The 18,813-nt window shown below is 42.0% G+C and overlaps 1 protein-coding gene across 2 annotated transcripts in view; it reads right to left on the bottom strand.

Moving 5' to 3' along the window:
* ADAMTS17 (ADAM metallopeptidase with thrombospondin type 1 motif 17) overlaps nt 1-18,813 on the bottom strand; it is a 171,977-nt gene that overhangs the window by 5,046 nt on the left and 148,118 nt on the right. For both annotated transcript variants that reach the window (XM_065688440.1, XM_065688441.1), the window contains 2 exons: nt 16,570-16,722; nt 2,606-2,783 (listed from right to left, as the gene is read on the bottom strand). In XM_065688440.1, coding sequence (XP_065544512.1) covers nt 2,606-2,783; nt 16,570-16,722 — 331 coding nt within the window. The remainder of the gene's footprint in view (nt 1-2,605; nt 2,784-16,569; nt 16,723-18,813) is intronic.

Here is an 18,813-nt window from a genome sequence, read left to right as displayed (position 1 = left end):
CCCTCACACTGACAAAAGGTTTGTGTAGAGGGGAAAGCAGCAGAGAGACACTGTTGCTGAGCCTGTTGACAATATCATTAGTCACATGTGCTTTTATAAAAAAGTAATGGTAGTGAAACTGTACTCACGATGAGAATGGACACATAAAGTGAGTGCTTTTTATAGTATGTGATTTATAGTACGGTATGTAGCATCCTTATAAATGCTGTGATCACTGGAAGATCTCCTAACCAAATATTGCGGCCTCTCAGGTTGGGGAAAAATGGTCTAATTAAAGAACATCAAAAGGTGCTGACCCAGCAGCATCCTGATTCCCTTGTTCCTCATAGCTGCTGGAGGAAACCAGGGAAGGCTCTTATCCTGTATTCAGCTGTGAGCGTCCATGCCAAGCACCAGAAAACAATCGCAGCAGAACTGGTAGGAATGTTTATCACTGAAGCTTTGTTCAGCTGGACAAGAAGCCCAAGTTGGAGAACATCTGATGAATTGAAGTTGCCCCAGAAAAAAAGGAACATGAAGCCAATGTAAAAAAAAACCTTATTGCAAGAAAAAACTTGGAGTGGAAGTGGCTATCCTAAACAGGGAGAAGGTTATTTGTGAGTCTGCCAGCAGTGGAGGGGCTTTCTGAGGGGGATAGATCTGCAGCATGCCCCTCAAGCTGTGGTTCCAACCAGGCACAGAAAATGTGATGTAGCTGAATAAACTAGACATCTTGCAAGAACATCCAAGATAGACTTTATGAATCTGAGAGACTTTATATAATAGACATTGAGCCACAAACAAGGTCCCTCATAGGCTGTGAAGTGACATGAAGCATGCTGAGGAAGCAGCGTGGGCTAGGAGGGACAGAATAATCCCCCTCTGAACGTGCCTTCACTGAGGGACACTGAACACAGATGTAAAAGTCAGTTGAGGTGAACTCCACGCTTAGATACTGAAAATGCTATACCTGGAATGAAAAGGATTCTGGAGTGCGGACAAGGTAGCATGGGGTTTGTAGACTACTGAATTATTTTCTGTACCATGTTTTTTGGAGGGGTTTCCATTGCAGAAAAGATAATTTTGTTTAAAGATAACCCAATGAGAGCTGTTTATAAGCAAGACAAGCAAAACATTCAATGACATATCTTTCTGCTAAAGCCAAATATCCTTGTTTCTGGTTCTGGTGATTCCAAGCCTGGTTTAGAAATAAAAGCATCCCAAATTACTTGCAGATTACTTTCAGCAGGGACTTCAGCCTCCTCAGTCTTCTAAATATGTGAGCTTTTATTGCTTTGTCCTAAAATACAAATTAGGATGGATTTCTTGTCTCATCATGTATTAAGGGCTTACTTCTCAAATGAAATGTTTTCCTTTCACTGTGCTTTTAGTGCTAAAATCTCTGGGAAGTACTTTTCTATGTTCTTGAACAAAAGAGGTTAGAAGCTCCTCAGTATGACTGCATTTGCATGAATAAAATTCTCATATTCCTTTAAGCATCTATTAAACTTTTGGGAACCAGATTTCAGCTCAGAAGCTTCCGGTCCAGTCCTAGTTTAAGTGTTATTTAATACAGGACAGGGCTATTAGAAAATGGTTCTCTATTTCTTAGCAGCTCTGTTTTTTCATGTTTATTAGAGGTGTCTTAGCCTACAGACTAGCTCTGCTGAGAGGGTGGAGGCTGTTCTTTCTGGTAAGCTCGTAGCAGCACTGTTTACAACCCAGCCTCTTGTACTCAAAAGTAATGGGAGGCACCAATGAGGCTGTGTCAGTGCAGCTGATGGCTTAGTTTAGCTTCATCTTGCTGGTGATGATGTGTGAAATGTAAAGAAATCAGCTCGGTCCTTGGAGCTGTGACTGAACACACAGGGCTGTGCGTATTTGGAAAAATATATTTTTATCCCCTTATAATTTGAGCAAGTATGATGTGGAAAATCGTGGATTCCCACAATTCTGCATTAGCAGAAGCATTCTTAACTAGAGACATTTCTTAAATACAGCGTCAAGGTGTTTTGGGAAACAGATGGTTTATCACCGTATTTTCATCTCAGCCAGGTACACCAGGGAAGCAGGGAGGGTGAGGAAAAGGGCAGTGACAGAAAATCAAAGGGTTCACAGAAAGAGGCTGGCTGGTTTCTTGCCTCCCTGGGCAAATTAATTCATCAAACCACGTTCTTGCGGTGCAGATGAAAAGGAAATTAAAAGCCAGCAATGCTTTACTTGTCAAAGTCATGTACTTGGGGCATGGATGAATAAATTATCATACCTTACACTTATAGGGGCAAAAGCAGGGCATGAAGGTGTTTGTGATGAAGAAGGATATGCCTGCCAGCTCCCCCACCTCTGTGATCAATCAGTCACCCACCATTTGTGTGCTCCTGTTGGTCTCTCAAGTCCACTGCTGTGTGCTCCAGCTTGGGCAAACCCCAAGGCAGGGATCGATGTATAAGAGAGGACCTACCCACATTGGACCTTTAGTCTAGAGTCTTATTGTGGGTTCTCTCCTAATTTCTGATCCTGGACCATCCTATGAAGCCCCACTTTTATCACATTTGGCACCCTGGGACCCTGGGCTTTGTCTGGTCCTTTGCAGGTGGCATCTTTCTCCCAGCATCCCCTCACTCACCAAGTCTGGGCGAGGTAATTGTGTTGACATTTATCTTCTCATTGCAGACCTCTTGGTGGCACTGCCTGTAGGCCGCTGGCTTGGACAGGACAGGGCACTCGCTGCCATGGCGCCCGGTGACTTTGTGCATACACTGGACCACACGTGACTGGAGGCCTTTCCCACAGGTTGAGGAGCACTGGAGGAGAGAAGGCACTGAGACATGGTCCATGCAGAGTAACTTCCAAATCACATGTGCACATACCCCAGAAAAATCATTGCCAGTGCTGAACTGTGCAGCAGGCTGGCAGCTCACTGCGGTGCTGAGGACTCAACAACAGGGTCAGTCATTCTGTCAACCCTTCATGTTGACGATGATTTTGCAGCTTCAGGGAGTGCTGTGAGCAGGGGAATTGCCCTGGAACAGGGAAGGTATCTGTTGTCTTTTTGTTTGGACTTGCTGTGTGTCCATCTACATTGACTGTCCCTGCGGATGCCCATGAGGTTCAAGCAGACAGAGATGTAATTCCCTCCACCAGCCACAAAGAGGCAAAGCTGGAAAACGTTTACTGCTTAATTACAGACAAGTAGCTTCCATCTCCCTCTCCATAAAGGACCCAATTGCACTTGATTTAGAAGCCCTCTCCAAGACTTGGATGGTTTAACAAGGCTTCCTCCACAGACAAGATGACCAGTGCCAGGCACTAATAGAAGATAAACCCGAGGATTAGAGCAGAAGCAGGCAGTACTACTGCATGCCCAGACCTCTGTTCTGGTAAACGAGAGAACACATCAGGCATTCACGTATTTGCTCTCACCTATCCCTGCTAACTGTCTGGCACTTGTCTGTCCTCCTGGGAGCAATTGCAAGTTGTACTCCACAAGTTTTGGCTTCTCTTAGCCAGGAGGCCCAGCCTGTTTATATGCTCTCTTTGTTGTCATACAATTGGAGTCCCCACCTCTCTCCCTCCCTCTTCCTCTGGCCCAGTCACTTGTGATTTACAATGTCCTACTTGCACGCTGTTCAATTTTAATAAAGCAAACACAGTGAGCACAGTGAGGTGCACCAGCTGGAGTTAATAAAAGAATCTTGTATTTAAAACAAAGAAACAATGGGTTGCAGGACTTTGGTAAGATTCCTATTTCTGCTAAAGCCACACACAAGCAAACGATGGGGGAGACGAGGTGGTGAGGGAAAACTCAGGAGATACAATTAGGATGATGGTGTAAAAACAATCATATTTTCTGTCCTCTGCTGTTTCTGAACAAAGTCAGGGCATCGGAGCTCTCTCCCTGAAAAACACCATCACCTCAGAGCTCTAATTCCTCAAAACATCATGCCAAACATTGAAGAGACTCAAAAGATGAACACCACTGAGGTTGCACTGAAATCCAAGAATGAAAGATGTATATGCAGTGTGGAATGCTTGTAAGACTAGGAGCCAGGGGCAAAAGAACAGATGGATGCATGTAGGCTTCCACCTCTCCCATGTATGGGGGAGAGTACAGCAAAGCTCTGGTCATTTTGTTCTGGAAGTACCCCAATAAACCCCTGCTGCTTCCCAAAGACCATCTGATACAAGAAATGTAGCTTTGTTCTGGGTGAGGCACAGGGAGCTTTTACTTTCTGAGTACATCAGTGAAAGGCCTGAGAAAAAATGGCCTCAGATGAACAGGACCATATAAAGCAGAGCTGATGGAGTCCTGCAACAACCCAGTGCAGAAATACGTTTACACAACGTGAATAACTTCTGTTTAGGTAGGAGGAGTTGTAGGATCAGTGTTGTTAAAAAAAACCCATAGAGTTTTTACCCTAATCTGCCTCTTTAGTCACCGACATTAATGGCTGCTTATTAAATGGGTTTCTTGGTTTTGGTGTACTCACCAAATTCATATTTGCCTTCCTCTTATTTTTTTCCCTATTTTCCACCTGCTCGTCATTCCTGTTCTTTCTCACAGTGCCTTTCTCTAGGACTGTCTGATTTTCTCCATTCAGAACAATCTCTGGCTCAGATCCCTTCTGGACTTCGGCATTAAGCTATCCTGGTGTGCAGCCTACCTCTGTGTTTCCAGCTATGCAGCCCCCTCCAGGACCTGACTATTGTATTCTGGAGGCAGCAGTTGTGCTATATTAAAATTCTACATGTATTTTGCAACTTCATTTTTAAGAAATAATTGGGTTTTTTCCTTTACACCCTTCTTATTATTTCAATTTAGGGCTCAATTATTAGCTTACAGCAGGATTTTTTTTTTTGTACTTAGATTTTGAGCTATTGAATTTACATCAAAATTTGGTCACTCTCTATTAATTCCTCAACAAGGGTTATGGTATTTAGCACTATGCTGAACGTTGTATGCCCTAAAGCGAGCTATTCCAAAAAGCAATTGTTAAAGCTCCTTATTTAAACACCCTTCATAGCTCCTGCAGTGAGATCTAGGCATTTCACTAATCCTGGGTGTCCCTCTGCTCTTCCCCAGCACTGTGTGCCCTCTGACTTCTGTCAGTCTGAAGCCAGTCAGGCATAGGCATTACGTTTGGATTTAAAGTTAACAATTTTTATCCTGATAATGCAACTGTTCGGCCCTTCCACTTCTCTAGTCATATGCAACCTCTAATCCTCAGGATTTTAATGGCACTTTAGTCTCCAGGGTGCTTTGCTAATCTTAATGCTCACAAAACTCTTTGCAAGGGGAGTAAACCGTACATCCATTTTACAAACAGAATAGCTGTTACCACACACGCATGAAATAATCCATCCAGGCCATAGGGTTTCTTCACATGACTGTAACAGAGTGAGTCTGAAATCTCTGTCTCTGGCTTTTAGGTACTCCCTGTGCTTATGAATGCTCTTAACAAAGCTGGGGAGTGGGAAGAAAGAAGGAAAGAAAGAAAAAGGCATTCTTCTCATAAGGTGAATAAGGTTTGCAGATACCAGCATATGAACACTCACCCTACCTTTGTCTGTGCTCCTGTCTCTGCATTTGTTAACCAGCAAGGAGGGCAAGCAATGAAACTTTTTCCACAGACATTGCCAAATCCAATCCTTAGACAAATAACAGCAGAGTTTTTGCCCGAAGCAGTTTTATTCCTTCTCCTGGGAGACTGGGATCATCACCTATGCTATGCAATTAGTTTTTCACAGCCAGGAAGACAGATTTTAACATCTTTCTTGAACTCTTTTGGGCTTGGCAGCTAAAGGAAGGTTGGACATCTGGCTTATTTTAAGACAAAATTTTCAGCTCTGTACTTGGATAGTCTCTTTCCTAGGAATTTCAATAGGAAATAGGAATAGATACAAAATACATACAAAGGGGGAATTGTTACTCATGCTGCACTATGAAAAGAGGACATCATTAAAGGAGGCATAAAAATAAAACTCCAACTGAGCAGCAAATACCCATAAATACCTTCCCTCCTACTCTGGACAGCTAAATGCAGTGCTACAGACTTTCTATTCCCAAATATTTATGGAGCAAGTAAGCAAAATCCACAGGACAACATTCAGGGCTAGATTTACTCTGTGCCCTCTGATGCAGGACCCTCAGACATGGACACAAGTTACGAGTAAGGAAAGGTACTGTGTCCTTCTTGCAAAGAGAGGAACTTCCAGGCAGCCAAGGCTGCCAAAGAGTGAGCATTGCTCATGGCAGCGTGTGGCCTGTGGTGCAGGGGCAAAAGTACCTGGTCCAGCTTCTGTCGAGCTGGTACAGTTCAGTGTGCAGGACACAAGGAGGTTTCAGTGCTGCACAGTGCAACCATGCTGACTGGATTTAAAGTGGGTCACACACTGAGTTCTTACACTGCTGTTAACAACTGGACTTTGAAACTGGAAAAACCTTTTCAAGCATTAGTGCGACCCTCAAGAAATGCACGTGTTTTGATGCCATGATGGAGTACAGTGATCTGTGAACATTCTGGAAGCTGGTTTGGAGCTGTGTGGATCTCTGCCTGCCACCTGAGCTGCTACACAAGTACTGAGAGAAAACCCACATGCAACTTGCCTACTTTGGGAAGTAGGGCTAGGACAAGTGGTGGAATGGAGATGCCTGTGTCAAACAATGAAGCATTTTTTCCCTTCCACCAGGCGTTCCCAGTGATATCACTATCAGAAAAATGCACATGCAGAATTCATGGAGTTTAACCACAATGCACTAAGCTGACAATGTAGTAATTGTGAATTGGAAATCCACCCACATGCAAGGATCAAAGGTTTGCTCAGCACTGTAAAAAAGAGGGGGTTAATGAACACTTACAAAAAGTGAACCTAATGAGAGCCCTTGTAACTCTCAGTTCAAATACTGCTTGGGAAGGCAAAATACAAAAATGCCTCCATTCACATTCTTTGGCAGTAACGTGCAAGCCAGTGGGGATATCCAGAAGGAAATAAACTCACAAATTGTCAAGGCAGCAGCAGCATTCATCAGCTTAAAGATTTACTCACTCCAACCTTAAGACCAAGCTATGATTTTTCAACTGGAATGCTATTTCCACCTTAGGATACTGAAATGAAAGCTTGAAATCTACCAAAGGTGCTGACAGATGTCTAATTGCTTTGAAAGCAAATGCCTCAGGAGAATATTAGGTATTAAAATAGAATGAATTTACAGTAAGTGCTGACGTCTGTCAGGGGCTTCATCAACTCCTGATCTACAAAAGATAGCCAGAGAAAGAGAGAGGAATAGGAGCAAATGAAGCCAGGGCAGGGGCTGCTGTTGGGCTGACGGAGGAACACATAAGAGAGGCAGTCCAAATAATCCCTATGATGAAGCTTAGTGGGGACAGAAGACAGGCTGTGATCTGTTCAGGAATGAATGGGTTAATGAAGCATAGCTTATGCCTTAGCTGAGGGCCGCTGGCTAGGCAGGGTACATTCAGACCACATATTGCCTTTAAAAATGTCACTTTTCTAACCTCTAAGAGACAGATGTTAGTCTTTTGCACGAGACTTGCTTTTTCCAGCAGAAGGTCATAGCATCCCTTCAGCTAACCCTGAATGTACTCCAATATTTAGAAAGCTGATGTGTTGGAGGGAGATGGAGTTCAAGATGACTGTTGTAACTAAGCTGAAGGCAAGATGGGTTTTTTCTGTATTCATCAGTGTGCAGTCATCTGATGTTTAAAGATACTGGTTTGTCCCCAGTTTGCTGAAAGTTGCTGAAGCCAAGGATAACAGTACGGCTAAAGCTCCTATATGCAGAGATAGAGTCACGCTTTATTGACTTCAGAGTTCAAGTATTTGGAGGTGTTAGGATAGGGCAGAGTGTTTTTCCCCTCAGGGGTCTTATTTCTCGCTTCTATGAAAGTCAGAAAGCAAGCAAGCAAGTTCCGATTAATAACATTCTAACACAGCATCCGAGATGAATGACAAAGGTCCTATAATTGCACCGCTCCTGAGACCTTAATAGTAATCATGTGTGTGTGCTCCCCACACCTTAACATCAGGATTTTTATGAGTATCACTCATTTAAACTCTCAATTTCTAGCTGAAAAGCAGCATGCAATGTGCTTTCATAAACACCAGGTCAACTTTCACCATGGCATCATGCTAAAGAAAGAAATTTCTGTCTTCTCACTGATAAGATCTCATTAGCCCAAAGCACAGTGTAAGCTGTTTTTCAAGCTTCCTTGTTCCTTTCTTTCTTTCCTTTCTTGTTTTTGAAGCCTTTCTTCTTTTTGAACCCCAGACCTGTAAAGAGAACGTATCTGGTCTTGCTTAGAACAATCTTTCATTTGGAAAGGTTTGTGAAGTGACTGATTTGTTTAATTTAGCCAGAAAAAAATGCATACTCTTCTGACTCAGTACGGGAAGAAACAATAAATTATAGCAGAAAATGCTCATGGCTGATGTGACAGTATCTTAGAAGGAAAAGAGAGAAGCAATCTTTACAAACTGCCTACAGCTGTGCTTCCAAACTGCATGACCCTAAGGAACAAGACCTGACCAGTACATCCAGCATGTCTCACTGCATAATTAAGCTTGACTTTGCTATTCTGAAAAGTTCCATTGTGTATAGAGTTCAGAGATTAAGAGCTGAATGCATGAATATTCTGAGTAGTGACAATGCCCCTAAGTACTTGTGCAATGCAGCCCAGGTGGATGCTAATGAGGAAATGTCATTTAATTCGTTACACCAATCAGGCAGAATTTACTTCTCACAAGCTTTCAAACTGGATTTCAAGAACAGGATCCAGCAGAGATGTGAAATGATATGGTATTGCCTATAGCATGCCACCTATAGTGTGTGTGCAATGATTCGATCTGTGGCAGGTACAAAGTAGAAATACTCCATAGCTTGTTACACCTGAAAAACTGCATGGAAACAATGCCAAAAAGCACTATGTAAAAGGCATAATCAAGCTAATTTTATGTAAACTAGACAGTAATGGACAATTGTGTAACCGTGGGATCACATAACTCAGGCTGACTGCTTGAGAATCAACCCTGCTTCTACACCAGTGTGTGCTGCTTATGCTAAGCAGTGTTTGTATGGGCTACATGACCTAGAGTCCCACACTGGCTCCTGTCACAGATGTTAGCCTGAAAGAGTATCTTGAGAACTGAAGCTCCCCTGAACACATATTTTAGTTATTCACCAGTTAATGATCAATGCAACCTAAATGCAATTAAAAGGACTCCATTAGGATTACTTAACTCCTGGCAAGAGGCCGCTCATCTCCATCATCTCCATCCTGCCTGAGCATTCTCTAGAGCTACTCAGCCTTGAAATGTGTGAAGCTTAAGCAACTCTGCACTTCACCTTTTTGCACAGTCAAACAGTGATCACCAGCAGGCTGACCCTAATTGTTCTTCAAAGACGTTCTGGAAGATCGTCACCTTAATGCCCCTGTAGTCATTATAAATCTCAAAAGGCTATTGGAAAGACTGCAAAATTATAGCAGTTCCTGCTGGCAATAAAGTTGTGTGCTGTAAGGATTCAAGGGGTAAAAACCTCTTTACATGAGTAGCATGAACTTTAAATGGTGAATTACCTGCTCTTCGTGTTTTTACAAACATGATCCTAGCCACTGAAACATCTCGAGGGAACTCAGAGAAATTAAATGCCAATATTTGAACAGACTTGTCTGTCATGCTTTCTTCTTTTTCATGTTAAAAAAAGAGGAAAACGGTAAGGACGGAATTCCATTTCCAATCCACTGATCTTGATGGAAGGCTTTAATTCTCCATCAATAAAATAAAATAAATACATGCACTTAATGGATGAGTCTTTTAAATAAAAAATGTCAAAAAGGAGAAGCTATTCTTCCAATTAACAGGATCACTGGAGGCTGTACTGGAACATGAGACAATAACAGTGTGACAGAATGTGTTCCACTTCAAACAAAACACTGATTAATACGGTCTTTTTGTAGCAAATTCTCCTTTACTAAAGAACCATCAAAATAATTTGTCCTATGGGTGTTCCCAGAAACTCCAGCAGAGATGAGCTGTGCAAATTGTGCAAACAAGTAGCAGTCATTGCCTCACAGGCATAAGCAGGACTTGGTTTCTGTAGCTTACAGTCCACAGGGCAGTGACACGGCCAGCCAGCACTGTACTTGGCATCTCTTCGTTTTCCATGCCTAGCTTTCCAGCTACACCTGCATCAACCGGGCTGGCAGCTAGCCCAAGTCTTGGGAGAGGCTCAACCTTGTTTAAATGCCATTATGACATTTACACCTCTGACCATAGCTAAAGACATTTCACAACGTGGGGAGAGAGAATCAAAGAATTAAAGAGGTGGGATTCAAGGGGTGTTTTGAGATAAGCTGTTGCACAAATGGCTGTGGTTTGCACTTCAGTGACCATGTCCAGAGGAACAAACCATGGGGAACCACAACTAGCAATACAACTTAGAGCAGTAGTTAGGTTTAGGACACTCTGATGCTCTGGCTCTTGGTCATGCCCAAACCCAGAGTAGCAGAGGGCTTGAATACTAAAGCTTGTTGTGTCCATTACTGTCACATCCAGCTCTATCATCTTCTGGAGAACAACCGATTTGCATCAGTGACGCCTGTAGATAATTTTCCAGTGTCAGTTTCTAGCTGTGGTGCTGAACACACATGAGGAGCCATAAATCAGGAAGTTGTTTGCTGAGCCAAGGTGAGTAAGCAGCAGGAAAGGGTCTGTCAGCTGTGATGTGTGACTGCAGCGTTCAGTGACCATCCTTCCTGCAGAGCTTTTTCCCAGCTCAACAAGGAAAGTTATTTTCTCCAAGGTAGGAGAAGATGAACTTAGTTATGACCTTTATGAAGAATTAACAAGTTGTCCATAGTTTATCATAAACAGATGGTGGGTCAAGCCATGAGTTTGTAATGAATGTTAGAACAAAAGACAGTTTGCTTCTATGTTTATAACAGCTTTGAATATCCCTCTCAAACCACAGCTGTCCTTGATTTACTTCGCTTATCATGTAATGTGAATTAATCATTAAAAGTGAGGCGTATAGAGGATTTTGCTGATGTTCCCAAACATTTGGAACTTGGAAAACATGCTTCCTGGCACTGGAAGACTGTAAATTTTGAGACAAAAAAAGCAAAACCAAAAGCCCCAAACCAAAACCCAACCCCAACGTGTTTGTTGGTGTACTGCAAGGCCAGAGGTTTTATCTCTTGGAGAATACAATCTATTGCAATACTGCCAAAACAATTTGCAATTACAAAATCCTTGTTACCACCCACTGTGATGAATGACTGCTGATCTTCAGTATGAAGCACCTCAATGTCTGGCACAAACCCAGCATTTTTCATATAGGAAATTAGATCTTTTTTTTCCTGCCTATTGTTAATATTCTCCTGCGATGAGAACCCACAGCCAGCATTTCACAGGCTGAGCAAAATACTGTAAAGAAATTGGCAAGTATTGATGTCCAGGGAGGGCAGGTGGCTATAGGTAATTTTTCAGATGTGCTTTATCACTACTATCTGCAACATGAACATTGTCCAACATAGCACTTTGCCAAGCTGACCCTTACTAGTGCTTTCCAGTTTTTGAAGCATACAATCTCTCTGAACCCAGTGAATGTTGTGCCAGGTGGCTATAGGAGATATGAAGTGGTAGAGAAAGATTTCTCCTCGACTTTCTCTCCTCACTGAAGACCACCTTGACATGTCCTATATTTCTGTTTCCACCCGAGAGCATGAATCTGTGATGTTTCCTACACAAGACCCAAAGATCTCGCACAGCCTGCCCAGTCAGATTCATTGGCATATGCCTGCACTAACTTAAGTGGCTGAATTAATCTGGATTTACACTAATGTAAGAGAGACTGGTATCTAACACACTGTGCTGAGTGAGATCCTTGGCTTGTGGCCAGTGGATTATAGGGAAGAATGAAAGACAGTTACCCTGGATTTACATTGGGTTATCTGAGATTAATATAGGCCTTAGTATTTACAGAGCACCTACTGTAACTGCAAAGAAAAAATATGGCAAAGCCAATCTACTACAAGGCTCCTATGTATCTTTCTTCTTCTAAAACTCTTTTCATTGGGCTATGTAATATAATAAGTTAATGAGCTAAATTGTTGCCTGAGGGACAGAAGTTGCATGTTTAAACTTCTACTCACAAAGCTGAAAATGCACCCTTGTGAAAGTCAGCATTAACGATGCAGCGAGTGTATCCCACTTGTAATTCTACCTTCCTTGATATAATACCAGTTAAAAGGAGAGTAGTAAAAACAAAAAAAGAAACTGGGAACCCTGAACCATGCTGTGCTATTGGCTCAAAACACAGTGATTCAGTCGCAGGACCAAAATAGAGTATGTCAAGGCATACAAAATAGTGACACGATTAAGTAAAACTGTAAATGAATTAAATTCCATTCAAATCTTGTGCAGATTTGCTCCTGCTGTATAATCCTGCCTCCTCAGTTATAGCCTAGAAGAGTGGAAAAGCCAACTGGAGAAAAGGAACTCAAAAAATACAGCTTTGGCTTGTATGTTTGCACCTAAGTGCTTTCCCTGCTGCATTATTACTGAGCGGAAAGGGAGAGAGCTGAGAACACAGGGAGAGCCTTAGGTACCTAACAAAACCGTTCCTGGTGCTCTTCACCTTCAAGCATAACTCATTTTTGTCACCCCCATAGCTACCCAATGCATCAAGCCTACATCTCCCCACAGCAGGCTAACAGTGCACCCCCCATCATTTGGGACTTAAGTTTTCAACTGTGTGAGTCAAGATGGACTTCAACATGAAATGTGCTGCCTCCAAGCACAGCCTAGAGCAGGAGAATGGTCCAGACTCAGGCTGTATGTCCTGCTAAGTTTCCCACATCCACAAAGACATTTTGTTCACTAGCTGCCTGTGCTCTTCACAGGAATGTAATCCTTGACATAAAGTGTCAGCAAAACACAATTCACCATGAAAGAATGAACTACTGTCTTGCTAAAGCATCAAGAGGTGTATTTTCAGCAGCCGAGGAGTCTGAGCAAGAGTTGGGAAACTGAGCAATCCATGTTTGCTCTTTTGCCTCGCACAACTACAGCAAAAATGTATGAATACTTCCAGTGCTAGAACATTTAACAGCTCAGATTTCAAACAAGGAAGAACTATTTCAAAGTAGAGAGAGTGTATGAGATGTTTCTTTAACTGAATGCAAACTGGATGTGGAATTTCCTTTTGGAAGAACTGATTGAATGGGAGATGGCTTGGATTCCCACTTGTATATTGCATCATATATAAAAAAGGATGATATAATGAATTGCATTTCTGAAGAATCCGGGCAACAATAAAAAAAGTGATTTCAGGTTAACACCTTCAGTGTTGCTCTTACTGTGCCATCTGTCTTTTTACAAGGACTCTTGAGCCAGGAATAGTTTAGTTCTGAGACTCATAATACCAGTGCTGTGTTTGTGTTAAGTGCTGATAATAATAATATCCCTTTAAGATAAGGGGTTTAAAAGAAAAGTTGCAGTAGTGCAGAGAACTTGCAAGTTTAATAGCAGTAATGGAGGTTACTCATGGTTAACAGAACAATAGTCTGTCCTTAGATCTACACAGACTGTTAATCTCAAGCACTGGACTGACAAAGGTAGCCAAAAAATAACTTTACAGACCTGTATGTTTGCAAAGTGAGCTCGATACATCAGTTCCTCATGCAACACTTGAAATATTCTGGAAATACACTGGGAATTTACAAATACCAGAGCCAAGACTGCTTGCTGAATCTGCTCAGTTAGCTCCAAATGCGTACCACAGTGATAATACACTGGAAGGACCATCTGCAAATCAACCTGACAGAAAATGGAATAAAAGTCCCTTCAGAGGGTGGATGAGCAATGGGTGCAGAGCCCTTACTAAGGCCAGTGGATGAGGTTTTGGCTGGTAGGTGCAGGTGAAAGGTCAGCGTGGCCATGCCTCCAGCCCTCACCTCTTCTATACAGTAGTGGATCCAGGGTCTGATAAACCCCCCAACTTGTCTGGTGTAGATGTGGAGATTTTACTGCTGCCTATCCTTGTACCTTCTGAATGCAACAGGATCCAAGATCTTATATAGGATAACCATATTCATTGTTGTCAGATGTGAGATGAGTTATTAACACAGGGCTGGGAGCTCCTTAGGGAAGTGATCTGTCTTCTCATGCAGAGTCTGTGTATTCTATAAATACTACTATTACTACTATATAAATAATAGTCTGTCATTACTACCTCAGCAGCCTGTTTTATTTACAAGTTGTATCTGGACTTGACTTTTTAAATGAGGTTTTGCCTCTTTGTTACATGACTTCCTGGTATCTTCAAACGATCATGGTTTGGAAAATTAAGGATTGGAGGCCAAGTCACCCTGCAAGCTGTTTGCACATAAAGCATCAAAGCCCCTTATTTTAATCTGTGATCATTATTACTGTCAGTTAAATCTTGCCTCCCTGATGGTTCTTAACAGTAACAAATGCACAATGCATTAATTGCTAAAAGTTGTTGCTTGTTCTGAGATCAATTTGTATTAATAGGAAAAATTCCCATCTTAGTCAGCACAAAGCTCTCTCTCACAGTGATTTTTACAGCACCGGGAACAACTGTTTTACAATGGAATTTTGCCCTGGATGTATGAATTTTAAAGAGTTCACTATAATCTCACTGCCACAGACTTTGTGTTTCTCCTTAAAGAAGGAACTGTTTTAAGCTGGACAACACCAAAGAGGAGTTTCTGGTGGTTGTAAAGGCTCTTTCCCTAAGCCTAAGCCCTGCATTAGACCTCCTGGATCCTCATGATGAAAACCCTTCTCTCAGGATTTGAGAAGAATTGAATTCCACACCAAGCATTTGAGTTTCTGGGACATACCTGTGTTTCTGGGACAATGCACTTTCTTCAGAGAACTGTACCTACCCACTTTCACCTACTTTCTTAGCCATCCAGTGGTGCCTTTTGTTTACCCCTGTACTCAGAGAATAAGAATCTAATTGTGTGATCCTGGTGTCCAGTCAGAATTAACCAATACATCTAGAATTTTAGATGCTCATTATAATCCAGATCTTAAGTCCAAGAACATCCTTCTGGACTCACACAGGATGGAATTCCTGGGAAGCAAAGAGTTGGCACAGGGCCTCTGCAGGCAGAAGCAGGCATATAAGCAGTGTATAGGCTTTTTTTGCCCTTTTGTGTGGGGAAGATCCTGGTTCTGTGTTAAGAACTGCAAATAGGAAGTGATTTTGCACTGATCCTGTCCTGCTCACATACTGACACTAAATCCATCAAGAACACTATTTACTGTGACCAATTGCAGCCTGATTGCAGCCTTTCTATCAGTGAGCCAACATCTTTATCAGATTGGAACCATTCATAAAATGCTGAACGTTCAATCCTTGTGAGCAGTGAATGCATAATTTCTTCATATTCCTTCCTATAAAGAGAATCTGGGTCAATTTGCAGGCCAAAGGTCTTCAAATTCCACAAATAAATAAATAAATATTGTTATTTCACCTGTTAACACAGGGGAACTGTTTGTTTTGGCGACTTTGCATGGACTCCGTGTGCCAGGTTACGAATAACGTTCAGTGCTCTAAACAGTCTGTGATACAAATTCCTGGCTCAGCATAAATACAAACCTTTTGTATGCAGCAGGTTCTTAATGCATTCTCCAGCACTGACACCATTAAATTCATGTGTCTATGACAGAGTATAAGTATTTGTAATTCCTAATCACAATGTAAAAACAAGTAAAGCAATCACAGATAAGCCAATTTGCCCATTATGGGCCTCTGTTTCATTGGATTTTGCTTGCTGGAGAGTTTGGGTTTTCGGAAAGCCAAATGCAACTACTGTATCCCAGTGGTTTCAGCACATGCCGTACATTCCGGAATACAAAGTGGACTTTCTGTTTTAAAGAACAGTACAGTTCCAAAGATAAGATAAAACCAAACTGGAATATAATATTCCTGGGAATATTCCTTACTTCTTAATGCAGACATGAAGTCAGTAATGTAAAGGATGCTTTAAGAACAACGTTGGCAAAGACTGAGTTTCTCACACCGCCAGACCTCCTTCCCAAGCAAAACTACCTATTACTTTAAGATCAGGTGCACATACAGAGCAGACTCTGCTCTGATTTAATCTGCAGCGTTCAGATTCAGATTCAGTGACTAATGTCACTGGAGAAACTAAATTCAGACAGGCCTAAGTGAAGGTAAAATCCAGCCTCCAGGAAAGGACTTATGGGCTTGGCTTTGTCTTTAAATTCATGCCTTTCTTTCATATCAGGTGGTTGGAATAAGGCTAGGACTGGACTATTAATACCAATTCTATCCTGTTTGGAATACGCTTTTCTCCAACTGCCTAGGTTGTATCCATGGGCCTGCGTTGCAAAGTTTGGGTTATAAATGCAGAAGGGGAGAGTTGAAACCCCAGCAAAGCTTCCAATCAAAACCAGTTAAACCCTAACTTTCCAACTATTTAAACTGCAAATGACCATGGAAGCACATGGAGGCACATGACTCTGAACATCTTTGTGCTCAGGAAGGAAATACCAGGTAGTGCTTACTGTTACCTTAGACCAATCGCCCGTTTTCCACTCGTAACAGCCTGTGTGATCCTCACACTCTTCCTCATCTCTTGGCCTGGTGGCCGCATCACATTTTCCTTGAGAATTTGTGCACGTCACTGTTCTCTTCTGAATCCCCCTGCCACAGTCTGCTGAGCACTGCAAAACAACAGGTATTCGTTTGCTGTTACATGATGCCTAGAAATGATAACTTTTATAGTTGTATCATACCTAAAAGGAAAAGCTGATTTTATGAACACAGAGGAAATCTGATAACCTGTAAGATTTTCTCCCAAAAAACCTAATCCCCTTTCAAAATAAATGAGCAATTTGAAAAGCATGAATCTGCTTGTGCATGAAAGATGGCACTTGTGGAAATCAACATTCTTTGAATAGTATCAGCTGGCATTTTGCTAGGATTGATGTTACAGCTTAAAAACTGCAAGATTTTGTGTTTAAGAGCTCATCATCTGTACTGAAAAAGCACACACTGAGATTTATAACACGGAACTGCACATCTCTTGATGTATTATGGGAATCAAATGTTGGTGATAAATGCATTTCTAGATCACTGTAGTATGAGACCACTGTTACAAACAGATTTTGCACTACGGCTTGTAGATACCATGGCAAAGTCACAGTTCTTACACATTCTCGTGCAAAATACATACATGACCTTTACCCTTTTATTTCCCATATGCTCATCACTATGTTAGTTCCAAAGAACTTCAAATGTACAAAGCGGATAGCTCAGGAGAGGCACTATTCAGTGAGCCACAGAGTTGTGACCAGCTTCTAACTGTGGCCAGCAAACTAGCCACAGTGCTAACATCAGCAGGGATGAAAGAGACTTCTCAACACCAAAAGCATAAGCAAGGCCTGTTTGAAGTCCTCTGAGAAAGCAGCAGACTACCAGAGCTACTAGAACCAGTTCCCGAAGGAAGACTCGATTAAAACATTTGGGGAGTCTTAACAAATATTCATATGAATGAGCACAAATCATCCACAAATGGTTTTGTGCCTGGGAAGTTTGAAGGTAACTTCTAAAGAGCAAGGATATCTGGTCACCCATTTGTTATCTTTGCCAATGAAAATTCTGGTTTACTGGAGCACTGTCTGGATTTCATTGGCCACACTAGGTGGGAAAAGGACACCAGCATGAGCTGAAACAGAATTTCTATTGTAAATAACCAGTTTGATAATAGAGTAACAGATCTGCTGATACTCCCACAGCCATCTGAGTGCATGCCACTACACAGCAGCATAGCTAGTCTATCTGCTCTTCATTTCCATGCCACTGCAGTGGTTAAGAGTGAAATATTTTCTTGAAGAGCCAATGGGGACAGGTGGGTGGAAAAATGATATATGTACCAACTGAGATAAAAACTAACCTCCTCCACTGTGTCAAGTTCTCCCCTTGAGGGGATCAGCATGGAAAAGACAGTTGATTTGACACTGAATAAATAGCGAAGATATGAGATATTCTGTGAGGTCTTTTGAACGTGTTCCAAGAAGCTTCTCCATCCAGGGGGTCTATGCTGGAAACAAGCGTCAGCTTGATATAAATTACATCAAATGGACAAATCTCAGCATGCCTGTCTAACCATCTTAAAAACACAATCCAGGCAGTTCTGACCTGCTGGCCTTGTTAAGGACATGAATGACAAGCGTTTATGAGCTGGCAAGCAAACAGACATGCCTTTAAATATTTCAGAGCACTACAAAGTGACTTCTTGAAAATCTGGGAAACCTTCCACTTAATTTACTATGTGCTGCTCATGGCATGACCTCCTTACGGATGTAACATCTTTGTAACAAGCACAATTGTATAGTTCTGCTACATACGGGGATGAATTCTTCCAGGCTTTGCAGATTTCCAGAAACGGCTTTGCTGGACTCCTTGGAGCACAAGATGTGCCAGAGATCCCAGGCTGGAGCTCCCTAGATGTTACCTAAAAGCCATGAATTTGCCCCAAGTTGTATAGGCTTTCCCAAGTTCTGTATCATTTTCCTCAGCCCCCAGGGTGGACTCCTCAGGGTTGCTCTCGTTCATCTCAAACTACAAAGCACAATATATAAAATCTTTCAAATGGTCCAATTTACTCAAAGTAAATCAAGCTGAAGCGGGAGTATTTTCACAGTAGGAGAAATCTCTAGGTGGGTTTTACAAGCAAGTCTGGGAAAAACACCAACTGTTTGTTCTTCCCACAAGCTTTTAAGTCATTCACAGATTAATACTGCATATACTTT

Source organism: Lathamus discolor, chromosome 8 (genome assembly GCF_037157495.1).
Source record: "Lathamus discolor isolate bLatDis1 chromosome 8, bLatDis1.hap1, whole genome shotgun sequence".
Classification (NCBI taxonomy): Eukaryota; Metazoa; Chordata; class Aves; order Psittaciformes; family Psittacidae; genus Lathamus; species Lathamus discolor.
The sequence above is the reverse complement of the archived record's forward strand: the minus strand, read 5'-3'. Positions and strand labels throughout refer to the sequence as shown.